This window comes from Pholcus phalangioides, unplaced genomic scaffold (genome assembly GCF_987345545.1).
Source record: "Pholcus phalangioides strain wild (caught in Gottingen) unplaced genomic scaffold, Ppha-v1.0 ptg000030l_1, whole genome shotgun sequence".
NCBI lineage: Eukaryota > Metazoa > Arthropoda > Arachnida > Araneae > Pholcidae > Pholcus > Pholcus phalangioides.
Genome location: NW_028301620.1, coordinates 7,274,719 through 7,299,530, shown reverse-complemented (window position 1 = coordinate 7,299,530; position 24,812 = coordinate 7,274,719). Strand labels below are relative to the sequence as shown.

The following is a 24,812-nucleotide window of genomic DNA, read 5'->3' as shown; positions in this document are numbered from 1 at the left end:
CAAAATTTGCTTAGTTTATCACCAAAGGTGATTTTATGGTATGGTGGGGGGGTAGGAAGTGAGCATTTATAGAACTCTGGCCCTCCCTCCACCCCATTAGGCCTGATAACTTGGATTCTACTGTATTAACATTTCATAAATTATAATAAAAAAAAATTTTTTTTGGAGATATTGCACTGCATCATCGACATTCCCAAATGCTGTATGTCTTAACAGAAGTTTTAGGAATGTTAGTGTTACTTGTATAAACAAAAAATGAAGCATTTTGTTACTGCAATGCTAATGAAATTAAAAATCAGTGGAAAAAACATCACAGATACAGTAGCAAACAATAACATTATTAGATATTGTTTTCTACACGGATATATAATAATGAGTACAGCCGGAATAAGCAACTATGCAAAATTCATAAAATGCGAAATTTTAATTTAATAGAAACATATTTTACAATTGATTACAGCCACATGCATAGTTCACCGAGAAGGTGAAGTCTTTTTCCCAAGAAAATGATATAGAAGAATGCCTACAAAAACAAACAGAGAATACATAATTTCAATAATTCATTTAATACAAATACAATCACAATGGCCACGGCAAGCAATTGGCCCAACGAAGTGACTGAAAAAAGATGACCATAAAAATATGGATGTCAAACATAACCGAAATACAGCAGCCCAATATAAAAGCATATATTAACAAAAAAAAGTAATAATTAATTCCTGTTTTTTAATTTTGATATAATATTCATTTTCAATGAGATGATATTCTTGCTTTAACATGGTGGAAATTGATCACTTTTGTAGCACCAAAGTCATTTCATGCACACGAGGGCTGATTATATCAGGCTCTACAGTTTATCACCGATCCTTGAATAACTTTTATATCTACTACCAAGAAGTTGGCGAACTAAACGTTCAGTGCAGAAACTTTTTGCAGTCATTATATACTGTGTGGTCCTCTTGGTATCATCTGTTTTTCCATAAGTAGAAGTTGTACCTTTGTGTCAGAAAATATTCTAAAGAGTGGTGGTACTAACTGAGTACATTGAAGTTTTGAAAACTGTGAATATCCTTCAGTAAAACAGAATGCCATTAATCTAGGCCACTGACCCTGTTTATGATTGAAGATTTTGATAATTACCTCTACTGTACATGGTACTTTGGATTAAACCACATGAAAATAAGCAATGTATAAATACAAAGGCCTTAACGGGCAAAATGGCCAACATGGTGGCTCAAAAAGCATGTCATCTAAAAAATATTGATGTGAAGCATCCACCACTGAAGAGCTTTATCTATGATATAATATTAGTTTTAAAAAAAATTTAACAGCAGTTGTAATGTAAAATTTGAAATACACTGATACCTTGGCTAACGAAGATAATTCTTTCCAGAATCACACGTTCGTTACCCAAAACGTAATTTTTTATAGTTTTCTATGGAATGAAAACTGTTTAATTCGTTTTAGAAATGGCCTAAAATTTGAAGATAAATTTCATAAAACACTAAGAAGTACTGTAAAAAATTACAAATACCGACACAAAAGCTAAGATAAATAATTTCAAAATTGGATGAAGAAACATTTTAAAGGAGATGAAAAAACTGAACAAATCTTTTATTTTACACTATGCACACTAAAAAATTCAAAAAAGATGGCAGACTGTTCAGTTTGATATTAGGAGTCTCATCATATCCACTGAAATCATTCAAGTCTGAGACTATTTTTAAAATGTGTTTTCTCTTAACTTAACCATTCATTTCACGTGAAATGGCTCAAAATATTTCTGAAAGACAAAAAGGAATCTATATCTGAAATGCGATTCCGAGATGGAATTAAATTAATCTGACTAAAGTGACAGTTACTCTATGATATTTTGATTAGCAAGAAAATTTAAACTTGATTTTGACTATTCCATGTTTTAGCATGTGCATCCATATTAAACTAGAATATTCATCAGCTGAATCCATATTTGTTAACCGAGGCAGAAAAATGAGAAAAAAATCTTTTTAGCAGGAAAATTTGTAAATCCGAGCTATCACTGTATCTTAATGTGTATTAAAATGAGATGTGATATGATTAAGGGCTGTATTACATATAGTCACATCTTAATCACAAAATGCATATTTAATCAATATTTAAAAAATAACTGGATACCATGAGGATGAATTATAGTTAAATACCTGCAGCAACTGAAACATTAAGGGAATCAATACCAGGATGGAGAAAGTGGCTCGGATGTATGCATACAGTATGGCTGCAAACAGACCGCAAGGAATCATCCACCCCTTTACCTTCGTTACCTGCAAAATAGAATAAATAAGCAAACTTTATTTACATAACAATAAATGAACAAAAAAATGGTATTCAGAGACATAGAATATCATTATATCCTCGAGTGTTCTTTCATACATCAACACAAGAATAAAATGAATTAAATTATGTATTTCTTGGAACAAGTTCCTCATTAAAAAATGACTTCCAACTGAATATATGTAGTATCATAGTCAATATCTGAAGTCTGACCAGTTCACAAAAGGGTTGCTTTGTGTGCTGCCCAAAGTCTGAGAGAAAATGACAAAGCATATGAGAAAGCGAACTAGTTTCAGCTTTGGCTGACCAATTAATATGATCAAGCTTTAGACATTGGTCATAAAATATGTATATCTCATAGAACTCTGGTTTAACAACACCATCCGTCTCAAAGAATTGTGGTACTATAGCAAGTTTGGTATTATTTCAGATCATGGTTGGAATAGTGTTTAGAAGAAGCACCATTACATAAATTTACACGTTTACTACGAACCACTGTATCTAAATGTCTTATCAGTGGTTACTGTATGAAATAAAATAACCTATTTTATACGCATTCAGTTCTAAATTGAGAAAATTGGTAAAACTGTAAACATTGTACAATTACTTATATATAAGTGTTTCTTGAAACACTAGTAAAACTTGACAGAAACCATACAGTTACCACTGAAATTCTCATTTTATAAGTGCAAAAACAAAATAAACAAAGGAAATAATGGTAGTGTTGCATTTTTAGTCAGCATTGGTTTTATAATACAAAATTTCTTGTTTTTCAGATATTGAAAAAAGAAAAAAAAAAGAGCAACTCTTTTAACATGATTGAATGGAACAAATAGAGGGAAATGACTTCTTGATGACCAGTGCCGTGACTGGGGGGGGGGGACAGCAGGCAAGTCTGACGCGCATGCTCTGGACCAGGAGAGGCACAAATTTCATCCTTTAACCTCTCCATCAATACTAGAAGGGACAGCTAAAATGTATTCTTGCCTTGGTTGACCAAGCATATGGTTTCAGCCCTGTTAATGACTACCCGTAATAACCAGCAAGTAAAAAACATGCACTGTTGAAAAATTATCTTGGGAGCATTGAACAAACTGATACTGTATACTCATTGTACATTTTTTCTTATCAATAAATCTGTTTTTTTAATAGGTTGGTTATTTCGCTTAAAGGTAATGAAAAGGATAAATCCTCAACTCTTAAAAAAAAAAAAACAATAGAGGGAAGAAATGTTTTTGAAATTCTTGGAAAATGATACATAGACTTTTTATACACTGAAACAACTGTTAGCGTTATAACGAGTTGGTTATAACAGTTTTCTTTTTCATTATAATCCCTATATGTGGAAGATTTGTTCACTGAAAATGTGTGGCGCTAAGCTGGGTTGGCTATACATCAAATTCAAGGTACTCCAGAAGCAACTCTTCCAAGTCGATGCTGCTTCTACGATGTTGAAAGAAGCATAGACGAATGCATTGCTACAACTTTTTTCCCTGGATAAAAAAAAAAAAATTCTCATCATTTACAAACGTGAATGGAGGTGTAGGAATGTTTAAAGAGCGAGACGAGAATTCCAAGCCAGATTTGTTACTCAACAACTTATAAAACGTTCCTTTTTCCTAGCCTAACAGGGTTGGACCGCATAATCAATTGAAAATACCTAAAATTAGAATGGTTGGCTTCGTCAATTGCAAATCTTGCAGATAAATAATTTGAGCTTGATCACTTTCATTTTCCTTATAACCAGAAGCAGAAATTATATCCCATCCTTTTCTCTTTTTATCCTACAAAGAATAAATGAAAGAAGAAAAATATAATTTGTAATTTACAGTATTTCAATGGAATTTTGCATATTTGTATATTTGATTGCATAGTATTCAGTGCTGTCTTAAGGCATAGGCCGAGATGTGGTTCAAATCACTTGGCCCAGGGGCCCATGATGCTCTTAAGATGGCCCTGATAGAATTAAAAGTTTTCAATACCATAAGCAGATACAGAGTAGAAGAGAGATAAGTAAAAAAATTGTATCATATTCTCATAGGCGAGAGGGTGGAGGTGGACATTCTTTGTCCCTCTCTCCAAATACAAACTCTGATGCTCCCCCCATCCCTCGAGAAGTCTATATCTGCTTATGCTCAATGCAATGCAAAATTATATAGATGGAAGGGAAGAAAAAGTCTTGGAACCTTAACGCCTGCCCAACTGTTTCGAACTAATTTGTACCTGACAAAAGTAGAGAGAGTAACTGACAAGGTTTTTACTGTTTTTTCAGTTGAAAGAGAGGTTCTCAAGCACTATCGGTTGCACAAGCTTATTTTCCTCAATGTTTGTCAGATTCTCTCTGTTCCATGGTCACTGACAATATCTGCAAAACTCTCAGGAGATTGATCAGCAAATCTAGCTCACTCACAACCCCCTGAACAGGACGTATAGATGACACTCATGAGACATAAATTTTTTCAACAACCAATCAGAACAAAGCAGCACTTGACAGGCTGAAAAAACATAAGTACACACTATGGTCAGTGGTTTGTCAGTAGTTGAACTTGTACTTAACAAAGAATCATTGAATTCAGTGCTCCAATGCAAATCAGACACTTCCTGATGATGCCAACCACTAGTATTAGACTTGGAAATAGAAGTGGTTGGTTCCAAAGAAAATAACACTGCAACCAGAGATTTATTGCACTATTCGCCGGAAAGAATAAAAATCCTAAGTAAAGACCTATAGCTAAAGCAAAGTTTAGCGAAGACCAAATGGGAATATTGGAATGTCTAAACACTAGTGTTGGGGTGTGGGGGGGGGAACATTGCATTGAGAAAAATTAACTTGTATTGACTATGGCCATTCCCCCATCCCTCCTGAGAGCCTCTCTTTCAATTCAAAGACAGAGAAAACAATCCAACATCTATTGCTCAATAAAGCACACAATGACAGAAATTGCTTTCACTCTGATTAATACCCACAAAACCAAAGCATGCACGGTTTACTAGATTACAATCATGAAATATTCATACCTTCAAAAATGCTGATGTATTTTGCAGTTCAAATATATCTGAAAGCTCCAAGGCACCAGCACTGGCTTTGCTTACAGTTGGTGACAACCTACAACTAAAGGAATCAAAAGACTATTACATATAAATTTTCAGCAAAATGACATCAAAATTATCAAGTATTTGGACAGTATTTTTTTCACAAAGTTTTTTTTAATTAATGCACAATTAGCACATAATTAAATTCAAGGAGCTTGCTAGACACAAACTTCTGCCTTACATAAATTACACTTCTCTTGTTGGATGACACGGGAAAGTAATAGTAATATGTATTTTCAGTCAAACCACGTCACAATGCCTCATGATTTAATGACCTCACTTGGAGTTTTACTTCCTTTGATGTACAGTGTTATTCGAATCATCCAATTTCGAAATGATTCTTCGCTTGAAGTTGACTATTAATAATATTGTTCCTAATACGTAGGCATTTCCTTCTTTATATATCAACATATTATTACTTTATATCATTCTGTTGTTTTAATTTTGAAAAATATGTATTTCGAAATCGGATGATTCTTTCTATAAGTCACCCTGTATAAGTATAGTATTAACTTGATTTATTATAAGCAGAATTGAATTAGATAAAATTACATTTCACAATACATGGAAAGTAACTGAGTTTGAGTAAAAACATTTTTTTTTTTTATTTCGACATATTTTTATTTATGTTGAGAAAAATATATAAATAAATTTATTATTTGAGAGTTTCTATTTAGGATATTCTCTCGCAACCTCCCCCCCCCCCCCCCAATTTACTCACGCAATTCCCCCCAGGGGTTTGTGACCCACACCTCGGGAACAACTGCTATAGGAGATCAGTGATGCATTGAATTTCACTACACGGAATCTGTATCATCAAAAAGGTCAGAAAACACTGTCTTATTTCAATAAATAACAGAGATATTAACTTCATAAAACAAGCGGGCTCCATAGACAGACATACTAAAAAAAATCTTTAAACAGATCTGTTGAAAAAACAAACCTGTAAAATTTCCTTTTTGCGATATGGTGCCATTACCTCCGACATATAGATGTAAGATGTTCATCAGAATAGGAGTTATGATTGAAAGTCAGAAAAATGAGCGAGTTAATGAAGATAAATTGCAGAATAAAAAAAAATAACCAAAAGAAATCACATTCATCATGTTACAAGTAATACCAGTTGTAAAAGACAGGGCTGTAATTAGGCTGGGGCAACCAAGGCACTGCCCCAGGGCCCCGATCTGAATAGGGGGGGGGCCCAAAAAAATTCCACTTATTTTGCATAATAATAACCCTTTCAAGAAGGGTCCTCAAGGAAAAGTCTGCCCCGGGGTTCAAAAAAAGCACACTACGGCCCTAATAAAAGATTTTCAAAAGTAAATTTTGCAGATATTTTTACATTAGAAACAATACACACTCATTATAGAAATTTTATTTTAACATTTTCAAAACCAAAAACATCGAAAATAGGTTTTTAATACAAGCTGTGGTGCTCATTACAACAAATCTTGTTCATGCAAATACACAAATAATTTTTTCTAACCTGTTTTCGGCAGATAAAAATATCTTATCAACTCCGAAGTAGTAAGCCGATCTCAAAACTGCGCCAACATTCATTGGATCCTGCAGTGAGAGAAGAAGGGAAACATCTATAGCTACATACACCAGAAAGTTCTGAGATACAATCAATTGAAAAATTCTAAATCATTTAATTAAAGGCTTGAAAATGTAATAAAAAGTGTCTTGTAATGATTTTAGAGACAGACATACAGCAAAACGTTTATATAACAATGACATTTATAATGGCAGTCTTGTACATACTGATATTATTTTGGTGCAAGATATCTCCCATAATGATAATATAAATAAAATTAGATTCTATCTAGCACAACAAAAAGCAGAACCACCGATGAAGGAAAATTTCAAGTAGAAAAACTCTATATTATATAATATTTATTCCCTGGAAGGATCATGCATGGGGGGAGATACGGGGGGAGGGACGTGGGGGGGCAATGCCTCCCCAGCGTCAAAGGTGGAGTTGACTGGTCTAATGTATATATGTACAAATGAATTGACATCATCATCATCGTGCTCCCCAGACTTCCAAGTCTATCTCCGCCTATGGGATCATGCCAATCCCTTGGGAATACGTGAGGATCATGTTATTATTAAATTTTAAAAGACTCCCAAAATAATCTGGCCATTTGCTAGTCTGGCCCGTCCAGTAATCTGCCATTTCAGGCAGATTTCTGTCAAATCATAGAAGATGAAAACAGGTTGTTGCATGTCTTTGTGCAGAAGTGAATCTTTTATATAACAATATTCTGTGGAACAAGAAAAAATATCATTGTACAGGGATTATAAATTTTTGTAAGGCGACATTACCATCATGTGCCATCAAATTTACGCTGCTGTTAGATGTTACCATCTTTTTCAATCCATTATTGCACATTTCAGTCTGTGACCAAATCTGATCACCTGGTTACTCGGCAGAAAAATTATGTTCTTATAGGTGGCAATTCTTAACCGCTCACCCACTTTGATCATATATCACCATACAACAATTTCCAAACAGTAAAGTTGAGAGGAAAATGAAAGCACCATCTATCTGTGGTCGCCCTGGGCTCTGTAGGTACAGAAATTATTTTTGATGTTCTTCCCTGGATTTGAATCCGTGAACCTTCCCAGTAAACTTCATGGTGGAAGACCAGCATCTTACCACTGTGCCACTCGGGATAAGTGACACTTTTCTTTCTTTCAAACCGAGCACAACTCAGGTCTATCACCATTTATGGGCGATTTACTACCTAGTGAGTGTACCTATGGGATAGGTGACACTAGTCAATATAGAGCTGAGTGCCGGCATGTAGATCATGCCAGAGTAATGAAGTGGTAATGCTCATCTTCCAATACGAAGGTTACCGTCAAGGTCCAGGGGTTTAAATTGGGGTAAAAGCATTAAACAAGTTCGTTATCTACCAAGCCTGGAGCGACTCGACCACTGATAGATGCTGCCTTCATTTCTTCATCCAACTCTGCCGGTTGAAAATTGTTATATGGGCAATATATGACCAGGGTTGGTGTGCGATAAAGTAGTATGCAGATCAGAAGTAATGTTCTGGTTGGTTAGCAGCAAAATAAGAGCTATTTGATTGGTCCATTCAAATTTTCTGAAATATGTTCCACATAATGAATCTGAGAGATAGGGTGATATAACTGATGATGATTTATTTAACCCTCTAGGGCCCTGTGCATATTTTATTGCACATGGCAAATATGGTCAAAAAACCTATTATGCCTATTTCTTTTCTCAATTTTTTTAGTATTTTAGAAAGTGAATCTTTGAGTGGGGCACAGTACACAGCAGCCTAGGTCGATAAGATACTCGCCTTGGTACTTAAGTACCAAAGGATTTTTAGAGGTGTTGTGGGGGTTCAATGCCCTGTTCATCCTTGTCAGAAACTTTCCTGACATAGGGGTACAACAGAAACGGGACATAACCACAGAAAAAAAATTGATACCAAAGGAAGCCCCACACCAAGATTTAGTGCACCAACCTCTCAATGAATATTAAAAAAAACTGTCTTTCAGATTCTGCAATAAATTGTAGGTCCCGGTCTAATTAGCCCTCTCGTGCAGAAAATGACAGTGTTGTGACAAAAATGATCAAATGATCAAATTTAAGTGGTCATTTCAGTGTAAAATATGGTTATATCAATGCAATACTTTTTTATCTACAAAAGGTTGATTCTTCGTTGGTGTCTTTTTTTTTGAGAGCGGCTGAACTTTTAGGTGCACAAATATTTATAAAATCACACCAAATTAAGGGTAATTGAAATAAAATATGAGGTAAAAACCATTTGACTTTGCAAAGCATGATTTTATCTGTGTTTGCAGATAACATTAAAATCAAGGCAAACTATAATATATTTTACCCTTAATAAACCATTTTAGCTGAATAAAAAATCCACTTTGATTAATTAAATTGCTGTGTTGATGTATTTTTTTACTTAAAAATATGCCAACAGCAAACACTTACATCTGTAATTTATAATGTAATCCGTAATTATAGTTCAATATGTTTTTTTATGGTGTGGATGAACCATAGAGGGTTAAATATTTTAAAATATTATACAGAAGCAGAAGAATACTACATAAATTACATAAAATTATTGAATCAATTCCAAAATGAATAATACTGACAAAGATTGTTTTGAAACATTCATACCAAGAGTTCATTTAACAAGAGCCAGAGAGGAATTTGTGTATTGTTTAACTCTACATTCCTGAAAAAAAGCAAAAAATTACGGCAGTTTATACTTGAGTAAAGCATAAAAACTAAAAATAGCACCCATACCAGGCTGAAAATGAAACAAACTAACAATTATGGAAAAACATGAAGTGAGGAGTAGGCTCAAATTCATGAGTAAGAAAAGTGTCCATAAACGGTGAGATAATTTGACCAAGGTCGTAGTGAGAGGTAGGGAACTTGGAGGTCTGGTCTCCCTCCCGAAATGTGAGAAAATTACTAAAACAAAGGAAAAAGATAGCCAAATCCATTGCTCAACCACTTTCGTGTCCTCTCCTGAAATGCAAGTGGTACCCCTCCAAATGTAAATTTCTGGATAAGGGCCTGAATTTGACTTACTTGCCAAAATTCTTGTCACATAGTATTACAGTAGAATTTGGATAATTTGAGTCGCAAAAGTTCAAGGTTCCGAACAATTAGACCAGACGTGATCTAATTTCTCTAAACCAGAGTTTGTTAAATGCATTTCAATTCTCACTCCAACTTGCAATACTTCTTTATTTTATACAAAAATTGCCACGTTTTCAAGACAAATAAATTCAATCGGTCGAATGGTCGACGCGTTTCGGCACTTCAATGCAGAGCCGTCATCAGGACCTCGTGGTCAGAATTCACACGAATGAGTCGTGGAGGGGTGATGTTTACGTCTGGTCGTCCTAAGAGTTTGCCTATGTATAAAATTCAATTGGTCGAATGGTCGACGTGTTTCGGTTCTTCAATGGAGAGCCGTTGACAGGACCTCGTGGTCAGAATTCACACGAATGGAATCGTGTCAACGAATGGGTCAGAATACAAAGGCGAACTCTTCGGACGACCAGACGTAAACATCACCCCTCCATGACTCATTTGTGTGAATTCTGACCACGAGGTCCTGATGACGGCTCTCCATTGAAGAGCCAAAACGCGTCGACCATTCAACCAATTGAATTTATTTGTCTTGAAAACGTGGCAATTTTTGTATAAATTAAAACCAGGCAAAGTTTCTCATTTTTGTGATAAGTCTTCTTTATTTCTCCCACATTGTCAATTTAAGTATAAATTGACAATTTTAAGTATAAATTGACAATTTTAAGTATAAATTGACAATTTTAAGTATATATTGACAATTTTGCTAATAAGTAAACTCTTTTTTAGTGACTATGGTGATATCCTGTATTTTTTTTTTTTTTTTTTTTTGGTATCTCACCTTCTCGTAATTTTTTCACTAAAATATAGTCTTCCTAGCCCTATAATTTAATGTTATGGAGAGGTCTCATCATGTTATGTGACAAGACAAACAGCAGCCCCTTTTTTATTAAAAGAGAAAAGAAAAACTTTTTTCCCCACTCATGTTTCTAGGATGTGAGAACCCCCCCCCCCCCTCAAAGAACAGTGCCTGTCACCCCCCGATGATGGCTATGATTTTATCTTGATGGTAATAAAGTTTGGTAGCTTAAGCAATCACAATATAGTGGTAAGATTTCCAGTTTTTCTCTCAATGAAGTATGGTCAGTCAGGGATGTCTGTACTTTGTGAGTAGAAAATTTGGCAACCTTATGTATGATTAGGATAACAGAAAATTACTTACTTTTCTTCATAAGGTGTCACTGGATATGGACTTGCATCCAGGCAGATCCCCTAATTACACAAATGGATAAAAATGTTTCAAGCTTATTTTCAAAATTCAAAAATTGCATGCAATGCTTTAAGCAAGCATGATATATATAGTACAACATCAATAATCTAACATAAATTTGGATATTGAAAAATAGGCTGATAAATCAAAATTTCAAGATTATACAGGGTGCTCATAAACTGTTGAGTATTGTAGGGGGGGGGGCGTGGAGAGGGTGTTACAATTGAACCTATGGTTGCGATCCTCTCAGAAAAGCATGAAGTAAATCATACACATTGTCCATGTTGAAGTTTCAGCAATGAAAAAAAGGGACAATGAAATCATAAGTTTCACAATCTCGTGCAAATCAGCGAATCAAAAAAATCGTAGAGGTTATAGTACCCGTCACGACAAACAATATTTTTATATTCACAATGAAACCTATAGTAGCGGTCAACTCCAGAAAAGTGAAACTTAGAAATACTGCTCTACTGGAGAAGCAGAACTTTCCAAAATTTACCCGTCAATCATTCGCTGATGTGAACTGTGCAAAGCACCCTTCGACATTACTTTGAACATCTCCTTTGAGTCTTTCGCTGATCTGCACGAGATTGTGAAACTTATGATTTCATTGTCTCTTTTTTCACTGCTGAAACTTCAACATGGACAATGTGTATGATTTATTTTGTGCTTTTCTGAGAGGATCACAACCATAGGTTCAATTATAACACCCACCCCCCGACCCAAATCCACTACAAAGTGGCCAGCCAAAGATCCTAGCCCAGGAACCCTGCTGGAGGATGTGGGAGGCCATGATTGTTTGTCTTAATGAAATAGGGGGTCCATGAGTACACTGTAAGGGGTCTATGAGATCTCATTTCCATTCACTACCATTTCTTTAGGTCACTCTCATTCTTGCACATTCTCTAGGTCACTCTCATTCCTGCACATTCTCTAGGTCACTCTCATTCCTACACATTCTCTAGGTCATTGTTACACAGCCGGGCCCTGACATTAGTCAAACTGAGCCATGGGTGATTCACCGTTTCATTTTTCCCATTTATTTTCTATTAGTCGAGTGTATGACTGAGCAGGGCTGTAACTAGATACTTTGTCAGATAGGGCAAGCACTCATTTTGGCACACCGTGTAAAGTAGAAGGATCAGTTAAAGCAGGGATTCTTAAATTACGAGTCGCAGGGGGCTTCCGAGATGGCTCGTGCAAATCCTTTTACAGCCACGGATTCTTGAGCAATGGGACATGACAAAAACTTTATTTCCATGGAGTCCGCATTTGCATGGTTCTTCTCTTGTATAAATCTACTTACTGTCAAGTTATAGATGCACTTATTGCATCAATGGTTTCAGTAATTTCAAAAAACAAAAAGTTTCATGGGTCATGAAGCAGAGTCTAATTACTGATTTTGGGTCACGGCTGAAAAAGGTTTAGAACCCCCCCCCCCCCCCCATGAGTTAAAGGTGAATTTAGCATCTTCTTTGGTCCACTGTGTGGGCACCAGACCCACCTGCTTCAGCCCAGTTCTGGCCCTGTGACCGGCCTTCCACTCACAAAAAAAATCAACCAAGCTGTGGGCTTCTAAAGACTGAGAACCACTACTCTGGGTCACTCTTTTGATTCACTCCCATTTTGTCACACACTCTTGCTCACTCATGCTTACATACACTCTAGGTCTCTCATTCTTAAAGTCACTAATGACCCATTCCTCTCAATCTCCAGGTCACTCTTTTGTTCATTAATATGCTTTGACACTCTTTTGGTCGCTTAGTGACCTGGTCCCTCATTCTCTAGGCAGAGGCTGAGTTATGGTTTTTTGCCACCTTTCTCCAGTTCTAATGTCAATTTCTTGACCACTCATTCCTCACACTTACTGCCCTTAGGCTATAGCCTACTTAGCCCTCCCACCTCCCTGTAAATATGCTTCTAGCTGAGAGTTCTGTACATGCAATAAAGAAAATAATCTTGTTCCATGTCGTTGTGCAATAAACAACTGTGAGGAATAAGATCCAAAACAATGATAATTATGTTAATTTTTGCAACTATATAATAGGCTACGTGGAAATATCCTTGAAAATGTTCTTACTTGATGGACAACACCGGGTGCCAAGTAGTTCAGTTCCCTTGATCCAACAATTGTAACGTCCAATCCTAAATTATCAGCGATTTCAATAATTTCCTCTTTGATACCTGTTTTAGCCTTGTCATTTTCTGAAGATAAATTTTCTTTTATGAACAGGTTGTAGAAATGTCTTTTTTGGCACTTCAGCGCCAAGTGCACTGGGTGTATTCCATACACTAGTTCGCCTGTGTATCCCAATTCGAAATGTTTGATGTTCCTATTCAAGGAAAGGGGAAAAAAATTGGCTTAGGATTCTATGATATACACACAATGATTGATTATACAACATACTACCCTGGTATGTATTATACATACAGGGTGGTTATAATTAAACACGCTTAGTGTTTAATACCTTTATAATGAACCGATTCTAGTAAAAGCTTGTATATACAAATACAAAATACAAATACAACGCCACAACAGGCAAATTGCCCAACGAGGTGGCTGACTTAAGAACATCATGGATCCCCGAGCCATTTTTTGGAGGCCCTACCTACTACTGCTACACCACACATGCACCCCACCCACCCCCCCCCCCCCGTTGAACCCCCAACGAATCGGTACATGCGGGAATGTGCGTGTACGTGTAGTGAAACCTGACGTGAAGTTTTTTTTTGTTTCTCTGTAATGCTTGTTATGTGTAGTGCTGCCATCTGCCACCAGTTTTTCTAACTATGAGTGAAGTGTTATGATTGAATGATTTATCGTTGTAGGACTGTTGCTCTCTGTGGCGAGACTTCTTAACGGGGAGATCGGCTCGCATTTGCGCCTTGAAGTTGGGAACCACAGAAAACCAACTTCAGCCGACCACCACTGTGTGGTTCGAACCCGGATCCTCGCATCGCGAGTCCGTCACTATAACCAATCGTCATGGAAAATTTGATAAACTTACACTTTTACCAGCAGTTATGCATAACAACCACAAGTGTCGTGGATAAATTTGTTAAATATTCTGAAATTTTACACCTTTATCGGTGATTGTGCATGAAACCCTAGTGTAATTGGTGAATTTGATAAATATGAATAATTTCCAAATGAGTCTAGTATTTTGTGATGAATATAGCCTGATCCCGATACATGATAAACAAATTTTACTATCGTACAATGATGTAATGACACAATACATATATGAATTTCTGTGTATCATTTTCTATGTATAGTTCTATGTATAATTTCTATGTATAGTATCATGTATCATTTAGTATGAATTATCATGCTTACCAATGACATATGACGTGATGCTTGGGTATTATGCATAATCGCTGGTAAAAGTGATAAATTTAGGGAAATCTGTAAAATTTACCAGTGACATTTGGGTACGATGCATAATCACCAGTAAACATGATTACAGTATATACTTGTGTATAAGCCAACCCCTCACCACAATAAATTCACAACCCATGTATAAGCTGGCCCCCAAATAATAAGCTCATTTTAGAGGGGGAAATCTGTATTTTTTCATGCAATAAAAGTTGCAATGGAAAAATGATTCAAGCGTTTAATTCTTCTGATTCTCCCAACTCTATATCGAAAAAGCAAAGTCATCATATGATGGGGCACCTTCGGTTTCATCTTCAACTGCGTTTGTCATAGCCATCGTCACTTTGAAAGAGGATGTCATCTTCCGTTCCCCTGCATTGTTGATATAACACTTTGTGAAGGATTTGAACATAATTCCACGCCTCGCGAACCCACGGGCACACTAGGTCAATGTTGAGTTTCTTTAAGGCACTGCTTTTTGTTGTTTCATTATCTCTTAACCAATCCATTTGGTCCATAAATTAATCAAATAATCTTTGAAAGGTTTGTTGGTGCCACATCTATAAAGGCTGTAAAATCGACGTTAGTGCAGTAGCACACTGTATTTCAAAGTCAATGACGTTCTTGCTTTGGCTTTAACATCATTTTCTCCGTGAGATTTGAACATAGCTACAAAAATTACTCTACTTTTTAGTGATGCCATCTAAAGTAGTCAAATGGCATCGCAAATCTTCAAGCTAGTCATGTGGAGGCCGCAGCTACATGATTTGGTTAAATTGGGGGTGTAGTTATTTTCTCAGCAAAAACTGGCCTGTGTATAAGCGGATTCCCCTCCTCAAATTAAAGAACTAATTTTTCAATAAAAAAAACCTCGCCTTATACACAAGTATATACGGTAGATGGAAAATTCCAGGGGGGAGTTTGTAAAAGTTAAAATTATCTAAAATTTGATAAATTCAAGTTTGAATTTACCAAGTCCCACTGTATCAGGAGGAACCATTGCATTATTTAAAATATATTCCTCATTTTTATTATTTTTACTCCCGTATCTGGTCTAGGATTTTATATTTTTAATCTTGATCCCTTATTTAGTCTAAGAATGTTTTGTCTGTTATTGTCATTCCTTTTCTACTGTTATTTTTCCGTTTTGGCAGCTATAGTATTACCCTTTTTTAGTGATGTGTTGGCGGTTCTTGTGCAAAAAAAAAAGGCATATTTTCTACTCCTGGTGACTTACCGTCATGCTTTTGGACGTTTTTCTTGCAAGACGAAAAAAAATTTGGCGCCACATTACCAAAAAATAGATTATACTATAGCCAGGGGTCTGTCCAGACTTTCTTTGTAGAATCCTGTTTTTGTAAAAGAAACTTTCATTTTTGTGAAAAAATAAATAAATTTAAAAAAAAAAAAAAAATCAGTAGTTTCATGGAAAGCAAAAGAATCTAGTTAATTTATCACAAAAGAAATGAAATGCCAAATTTATGGTTTTGTTAATTTGTATTTTGTGAAGGGTCAGTTTTTCCGATCTGAAACTTTGTGAAAGGTTTGGAAAACGGCCCCAAATTCTGGCTGGACAGACCCCTGATAGCTGTTCCTAGGACAATGTGGCAGGAAAGGTGAATTGTGAGTTTGTTTGATCGTCCCATATTTTATGGGACAGACATATTTTCCTATATTATTGGGCTGCTAGGAGGGTTCGTCATTCCTATCGCTTCCCCAATTTCTGGATATACACCTGAGCAAAGGCAGATATCTCCAGCTCTGAATGGAGTGGAGGCAAATATTCAGCTGTGAATGAAGCCAAGACAGATATCTTTAGCTTCGACTGGAGTGAAGGCAGATATCATCAGCTGCAAATGAAGCGAAGGCAAACATCTTCAGCTATGAATCAAGTGGAGGTAGACATCTTCAGCTGCGAATAAGCCAAAACCGATATCATCAGCTGCAAATGAAGCGAAGGCAAACATCTTCGGCTATGAATCAAGTGGAGGTAGACATCTTCAGCTGCGAATAAGCCAAAACCGATATCTTCAGCTTCGATTGGAGTGAGGGCAGACATCCTCAGATGTGAATAAAGCCTAGGCATACATCTTCAGCTACGAATGAAACCAAGACAGACATCTTCAGCTGCAAATAGAGCAGAGCGAGACAAATAAGCCCAGGCAGACATTCAGCTGTGAATGAGCCAAGACTTCAGCTTTGATTGGAGCGAAGGTAGACATATTCAGCTGTGAATAAAGAAGAGGTAGTAAAACATATTCAGCTTTGAACTGAGCAGAGGCAGGCGAATCCAGGGCAATACGTTAGAGAAGCAACTACATAAGATCATCTGGTATTTTATGGGACAGACGAATTCTCCCCATGTTATTTGGCTCTTGTGAGGGGCGATCGCCTCCATCACACCCCCACCTTGGATCCACACTTGGTTGCTCCACCCCAAAAATTCACATTCGCCAGGTTCTGAATTTAAGAGGAACAGACACTAGGGCTCAGCCCTCTTGCAAGAATTTTCGGGGGAGGGGGTGAGACTAAAGCACCCCTGCGCCCCTAGGCTCCGGCACCTACGTCGTTACCTGGTTTTCTTTTTGCCGTGCCCATCGGAAACAGAGATGAGATCCGCGGACACGTGCTTCGATCTCCCATCATCACCTCGTGGTTCGGCAGAGGCTTTCTCAGCGAAGAGGTCCCTGTACTTGAAGTCATTTTTCACTGCGAATCGGGTTTTTCTCTCCTCCCTATTTCGAAAATGTTGTTGGCAACTTTGAAAGCATCGAATTGTGTTCAATGAAATTAATTTCCGAGTTCGCCGAGACGCGACCTCGTTTACCAACGGCAGCAGCGCTTTCTTTCGGAAAGTCATCCAGCGCCTCCTTTCTTTCAACATGTAAACAAACAAAACATCGCTCCAGTGTTTACAAACTTTTAATTTTTCTGGTCGTTTTATGCTCGACGAGTTTTTTACCTACGGCAGAGAAAAATGTTTTCGTAATGTTGAAGATGGCCATATTTCTTCGAGAAAAATGCGGGAAATTAGGTTCTTGGGGAAAATCCCGGACATCGCCAATTATCGCCAAAAATATTGGAATGTGGGGGAAAAAAAGTTTCCAATTATATCGCTAAAACCCCATCGAGCTTACATACGTAATTATAAGGTCGATGCTAAAATCACCGGGAAATAAGCTGCTACTGCAAGCAAGCACAAATCGCCAATAGCCGTTGAAATTCACTGAATTTTTTTATTTTTGGTAAAATTCGCCCGGTTTTATTGGTCAGAATAGTGGCACCAGCTGTTGTGACTAGGGTGCCTTGTAAGGCCCGATAGTGCCGTCTTAACGCATGGGCACGGCCACGACCTCCTATATAACCAGCCTTTGCGTAGTGTTGTGACGTCACTGAAAGTAGTGCTAAACCTCCACCTCCTTAATATATATAGGAGGTCTATATAGGAGGCCGTTATATAGGAGGTCGTGTCAGGGCACGGTCGCACAAGGCCACGACCTCCTATATAACCGGCCTTTGCGTAGCGTTGTGACGTCACTGAAAGTAGTGCTAAACCTCCACCTCCTTAAGGTCATCTAGGTGGTCGTGGCACGGCCCGGTATCCTCAGGAGAAGAGGGGCCTCACTGAGATCCAATTGAAAGTTTCTAGAATTTAGAAGTGAGGGCCTCAGAAAAACCACTTCGCCCGGGAGCCCATGATGCTCTTAAGACAGCTCTGGGCCCTATTCTCTCAAGAGGCTATAGTAGAACCCTTTTATATTTGAAGGCGTCTTAGGCTATAGTTGTGACAAAAGACGTCACTAAGGGTGTGCGCACTTCAGGCATCCTCCTTTCCAGGGCCGTTAAGAACATGATGGGGCCCCCGAGCCAAGTGATTTTTCTGAGGCTCCACTTCTCTTGAAGCTCCCGAGCCGTGCCCGCGTGGGCCCATGCGTTAAGACGGCAGTCCTCTCTTCTCAATTTTCGAATGTGGTAGCCTTAACTAAAATAAGTTCTACGAAAAAAAAAAAAGAAAAATATATATAAATGACCAGTTCTTGAGATGGCTATGGGGTCATTCAAGTATTACGTCAGCATCGGGGGGGGGGGAGGGGGTTTCGGATTTGCTGACTTTTGATGACAAGGGGGGGAGGGGGGTTTGAAGGTTGCTTACGTCATCAACCACCCCTTTTAGGAGATATATAAGCTGCTGACGAAATTTTGCTGACAAGGGGGGGGGGAGAGGGGGGTCAAAAATGGCTGAAAATCTGCTTACGTAATACTTGAATGGCCCCTATTCACATTTGTATAGTCATAATTATCATAACAAAGTAGAACCATTTGATAATGAACCAAAAATTTCTTCCGCTAATATCGAGGTACGATTACAGTGAAACCTCGTTTATACGACTTTCACATTTATACGACGCTTGGCTTAGTCGCAATTGGTTCCCATACATTTTAATGTTAAAATGCATGAATGGAACTGAACGTGATACACCGGTGGTTATTCATAATCACAATCGTCTCGATAAATGAAGTTTGATCATATTTCACATTGTTTATCACTTTTATAGGCGATTATTCTTAATTCCCGGATAAAGTTGGAAAGGCTGATAAATATGTAAAAATTCATACTTTTCTTCTTTTCATTAAACCAATTAATTATTTTTCCCGCACATGATACGTGCGCCACACATATTTCACAATAAAAATTAAATTAAATTAAAATAAGTTGTAAAGAAGATAGAAACTTTCACAACAACATTCTCTCTCTCTCTCAATGTTGGCTTTTTCTTGACACGTACCAACAAACAAAACCAATATTAGCATTATGGTTTATACTCAGGGCTGGATTAACTATTAAGCAAAATAAGCTCTTGCTTAGGGCAACAGGAGAAAAGGGGAACCACAAAAAAAAGATAAAATATTTCCTTTTTTTAAATGTACAATTTTTTCCCACTATCAACCATCCGGTAGAAAATCCTATAATTTTAAATGCACTGATTGTAGAGTTGAAGATCTTAATTGAAAGGTTGACCAGGACCGCAACTAAGGAAGGGTGGGGGGGTGGTGGGTTCGAAGCTCAGAGCGTCGGATCAAAAAGTTTACTATTTTTCCATTAAAAGTTCTGGGATGCCTTGCAACGTGCTGTTCAGAAGAGATCTCCACCCCCTCTTACTCCTACGGATTCATGGACAGCCCTGCAGTATTCATGGTCTCAATTACCTCCAGCACTACTTCAGACATTAGTCGAGTCCATGCCACGTCGTGTTGCGGCACTTCTTCGTGCTCGCGGGGGCCCTACACGATATTAGGCAGGTTGCAAGTTTTTTTGGCTCTTCAGTGTACATCCCAAAAAGTGTTATTATTGCCGTCAGGGCGAAATGAAAGAATGTTTAAGCGCGACCTCATAGGCATATTAGGCATATTTATATTAGCATATTTATTGTCATAAATCATTGCTTCTGATCTCACTGTGGAAGCTCCACAATGAGGTCTCTGCATGGTCCTTACAAAGGGGGTAGGCAAGGCCGTCTTTAAAGCATCACGGGCCCCGGGCCAAGTGATTTTTCTGAGACCCCTACAAGGCAAATTCTTGAAAATTTCAACCAGATCTCATTTTTGTGAGGCCCTTTTTCTCTTCAAGCCCCCGGGCCGTGCCCGGTTGGGCCCATGCTTTAAGACGGCACTGGTGGGTAAGTATGGCAGGGCTACTGTCCAGGGGTCCGAGATGATTCTATTCTTGTTTTTCACACTACAAATCCATATTAGAGGGGGGCCCGTGAAAAGTTCGACCTGGTAGGGGGAGGCCCAAAAAATATCCAAACCTAGGGGCCCCTACTGCAGGATTTGGGGCCATGGGTCTCCATGCCGTTTGCTGTTGAACTCGTATTTGGAACTCACGAGGTTGGAACCCTGTAAGCCAATTGGGGGGGGGGGCATATTCACGAATCAAGAGCTTTGATTATTACCACCACCAGACGAGAAGTACCCATACAAGAACTCTGGCATATGGCTTTAACTGAAATAATCATGATGCTAATCATTGAATAAATTCACTATGGGCACACCATAGTGAACCCGTCACAGGCGACCCGTCACAGTCGAGGCGCTGTATATGTGTAATTTGTATACATTGTGTATTGTGTATTTTGATCATTCTCAAAGCTCTCCCACTTCAACTTGCCAGCTTCTTCCTCTTCTTTCTTGCCCACAAGTATTTTCCACATTTCTTTCGGAATCCCAGGCTGCGGTCTCCGGCCCTTATGTGCCACTGGGCGCACGTGCAATTTTTCTCCCTAGTCATTGGATTCAGTCACCCATTTTTGTCAAATGGCTTGTATGTTGCATTGGTTGATGGCTGTCTTCCTGGGGAGAACGACGCGAGTAATTCGAAACTTGCGGGCACGGGGCAAGGTGAGCCACCACTATAAATCTTTGCTAACTTTTCCGACACAACTCTGCCTCTTTTGAGGGAACGGAAGTAAGGTGCTTTGCATCAGTCCGGGGTTGTGAGCGGTTCTATCTATCTATCTATGGGCACACCAAAGATCTCAGTCTTAAAGGTGGCTTATCTCCAAGATTGGGGGGATGATGAGCGCAGCGCGGTAAAAAGAAAAAAATTATTCTTACATGAATTTAACACTTTAACTTTTTTTTTAGGTGGAGGCACATTGTCTTTTATTTCACCTGTACAGCAGGGCCGTCTTAAGACCATCACGGGGCCAAGTCCAGGGGATTTTTCTGAGGCCCTCTCCGGCAAATGTAAACGCTCACTCTTGAAAATTTCAGCCTTATCTAATTTTTGTGAGGCCCCTTTTCCCTTAAAGTCCCCGGGCCATGCCCGGTTGAGCCCATGCGTGAAGACGGCACTGCTGCACAGACATGTTTCTCTATCACCGAATTTCGATATGTGTGCGGTATGACAAAATAATATGCTGCGTTATACAATGTAGGAAATGTTTTTCTGCTCAGCAAATAAAACTCGGTCACTCTCGAATTCTAAACGTCCATGTTTTGTAAACTTCTTCTCCATGAAAAAAAATGGTGCCTTTCTCAGTTACTTTAGTCCATAACCAATAAAGGGGGAAAATTAAATTTCATCAACAAAAAATATGCCATCTAGAAAATATTGAAAGCAATGATAGAGTGCAGTATTAAGATACACGTGAGAAATACATCAATGAGAACTAGAGAGAACCCCCTTACCAGACCAGACCAGAATTGAACGTTTCCGTCGCTGCCCAGCCTTTGCAGGCTGTCTGGCGACTTACAGATCACCAGGGGTGGTATGAGAAGGAAAAAGACAAGTTTGTGCATGTGTGTAAGGTATGTAGTGTATGTGTGTGTGTAGAGAATGAATGAGCCAGGAGAGTATTGTTTACAAATCTTCGCGAAATGAATGCTCATCGAGATAAAACACAACACAATCGAAGAACAAGGGGGAAATGTCTTAAGGGAAGTAGCTGATGATATGCTACCCAAAAACCCCAACATTATAAATATTTACATAATCGAGAGACACTAACCAGAGATGTTTGAGGTACTGTTGAACCGTCATCAGTCATATAACCATAATCAAGAACGTCAAAGAAAAAGTTATAATGAAGACATGACACATACCATCTCTGTATTGTAATAAAATCAGTTTCAACACGACACGAACCCAATGCACCATTTTATGCAAGCGCAAATTATGAATAAATGAGAAAAATTATTAATTGCGAAAAAAACAACAACATATAAATGCCTCTGAATTGCGATCACAGCATCCGCAATATCAAACAAAACTGACATTAGATTGATAAATTGTTTTGAAAAAAAAAAAAAAAAAAATCAAAATCATGAAAATGTTCTGCAAATTACATCAATTCGTCACCCAATCCACGCTCAGCAAGTCCATTGGCCTAGAGTGTACTGTGGGTATTCTAGGGTCATAATAGACAATTTCTCTAAGATGCGGGTGTTCAGGAGATCGTAGCCTGTCAAAATGAGCATTGGCAAGCTCCTTGATATAGTCCAAGATTAGTGGTAAGTCAAGATCTTTACGGATGTTTTTTCCTCTCACATACCAGGGGGCTCTGGTAAACTGACGAAGAATGATGTTCTGCTGTGTCTGTAAACGTTTCATATTTGCAAGACTGGCATGAGCCCACACTGGGGCAGCATATGTCAGAATAGGACGAATAATAGTTTTAAAAAGAATTACTTTATTCCTCAACGTTAGCCTGGCCTGTGGGAATGTGATTCTGGATAGCATCCCAACTGCTTGTGAGGCCTTATTTCTTACGTACATCACCTGAGGAGAAAATGAGAGCGACTTATCTAGTATACAACCTAGATACTTGACTTGGAGTTTTCTTGTCAACACCGTATTGCCGATGTATATGGGAGTTCTTGGAAACTTGTACCGTCTTGTGAAGAGAATATATTGACATTTTTGATGATTCAACTTTATATCGTTGTCTTGGCACCAGTCCTCAACGTCTTCAGTTGATTCTTGTAAATTTTCAATACATTTTTTCCCTTTTTTGTGATTGGTCAACAGGATGGCATCGTCAGCAAATAGACCAAGCATTCCGCGCTGAGGAGCTGGGAAGTCATTGATGTATAGCGCAAAGAGCAGTGGTCCCAAACAAGAACCCTGCGGGACAGACGCTCTTATTGGTCTAACAGTTGAGAGACAGTTGCCATTTTTGACTTGGAATCTTCGATTGGAAAGGTAACTGTTTAAAAAGATGATGAAATAGTCAGGCAAACCCAGGTCAATTAGTTTGGATAATAAGGTCGTGTGATTCGTTTTGTCGAAGGCCTTACATATATCCAGACAGAGAGCACAGACATGTTCCTTGTAGTTGAACGCAGTCATCACGAACTCGGTAACTCTGTGCAGCTGAGTGACGCAAGAATGCCCCCGCCTGAATCCGTGCTGCTCACTTCGAAGAATGCTGTTGAAGGACAGGAAAGCGTCAAGACGTGAAATATAGATACGTTCAAAGACTTTAGAAATGTTACTGAGTAAGCTGATAGGTCTGAAGTTTTGAGAGAAAAGTGGGTCAGTTCCAGATTTATGAAGAGGTTTGACAATAGAAAGTTTCCAGACATTAGGAAAATAGCTTGTCTGAAGCATGCTATTAAATATATTAGTGAATGATTTGAGGATAGAAAGAGGAAGATTTTTAAGAGCGAGATTTGAAATTTCATCATGACCAGAAGCTTTTTTAGTTTTGAGTTTGTTAATCATGCCCCTGATTTCGTCAACATTGGTCAAACCGGCAGCACCCATTCCGCGCAAGGCATCCGAGCGAACTCTATCCAGGAATTCTTGAACTTTTCCATGATGAGCTGAAGCAATACTTCGAGATTGCAGACTGTTTGGCATGAATTGCTTTTCATAGTTATCAGCAAACGTTTCAACAATCTCTTCATTTGTATACAACAGTTGACCTTGTTCGTTTGTAATTTTGTCCACCGCTGGAGATTTTCGTTTACAGATTTTCCACGCCTTCCAAAGTGAGCCATCGGATGCTGTGGCCTCCTCAATGAAGTGGGTGAATCTCTCATTGACATATTCAGTTGTTTCTTGTCTTATTTCCTTTTCTAGTCTGTTTAGAGTGGTTTTGTCAGACCGTCTTCTAAATCTTTGCCAGAGTTTTCGGACCCGGTTTTTTAGTCTGATTTTGTCCCGTAATTCTTCCGAAATGCCAAATCTGTTTTCTTTTGCCTTAATCTTCCTGGTAGAGGCTTGAATAGCTGTTTTAATTTGTTCAGTCACATCAACTACTGCATTTTCAATACAGTTCGTCGTCAATTCCGCTGAGTTCCACACTGGTAATGTTTCCAGCGTAGAGCGGAAGATTTCCCAGTTGGTAACCAGTTGATATGGAATATCCTTTGGTCTAGTTATATCGATGGTGAAAATAATAGGGTTGTGAGTTGAATTAAGTTTGGCAGTTGTTTCGAAAAAGATGTTGTGCCTGAAGTTTTTGGAGATTCCATAGTCCAGAACATCGGGTCGATAAAATCGACTAGTAGGATAATTGGTTGGAATGTTCGATGAATGAATGCACAAGCAATTATTCCTACAAAATCTTTCTAGAACTCTACCTTGTCTATTTGTGGAATGGCTGAAGAATGTAGGGCTTTTACAGTTCCAGTCGCCAGCAATTAGTACCGGATTGTTG

The 24,812-nt window shown here is 38.2% G+C and overlaps 1 protein-coding gene across 1 annotated transcript; it reads right to left on the bottom strand.

Annotated features, from left to right (window-relative positions):
* Positions 1-405: 405 nt before the first annotated feature.
* Positions 406-17,557, bottom strand: LOC149067521 (rRNA methyltransferase 1, mitochondrial-like). The gene is made up of 9 exons (XM_089252708.1): positions 17,220-17,557; positions 13,351-13,603; positions 11,223-11,272; positions 9,575-9,632; positions 6,890-6,969; positions 5,329-5,422; positions 3,971-4,094; positions 2,181-2,300; positions 406-523 (listed from the first exon to the last, which is right to left on the bottom strand). Exons 1-9 carry the CDS (start codon positions 17,528-17,530, stop codon positions 474-476), a joined length of 1,140 nt encoding a protein of 379 aa, XP_089108834.1. The 5' UTR covers positions 17,531-17,557; the 3' UTR covers positions 406-473.
* Between the last annotated feature and the right edge of the window lie 7,255 nt (positions 17,558-24,812).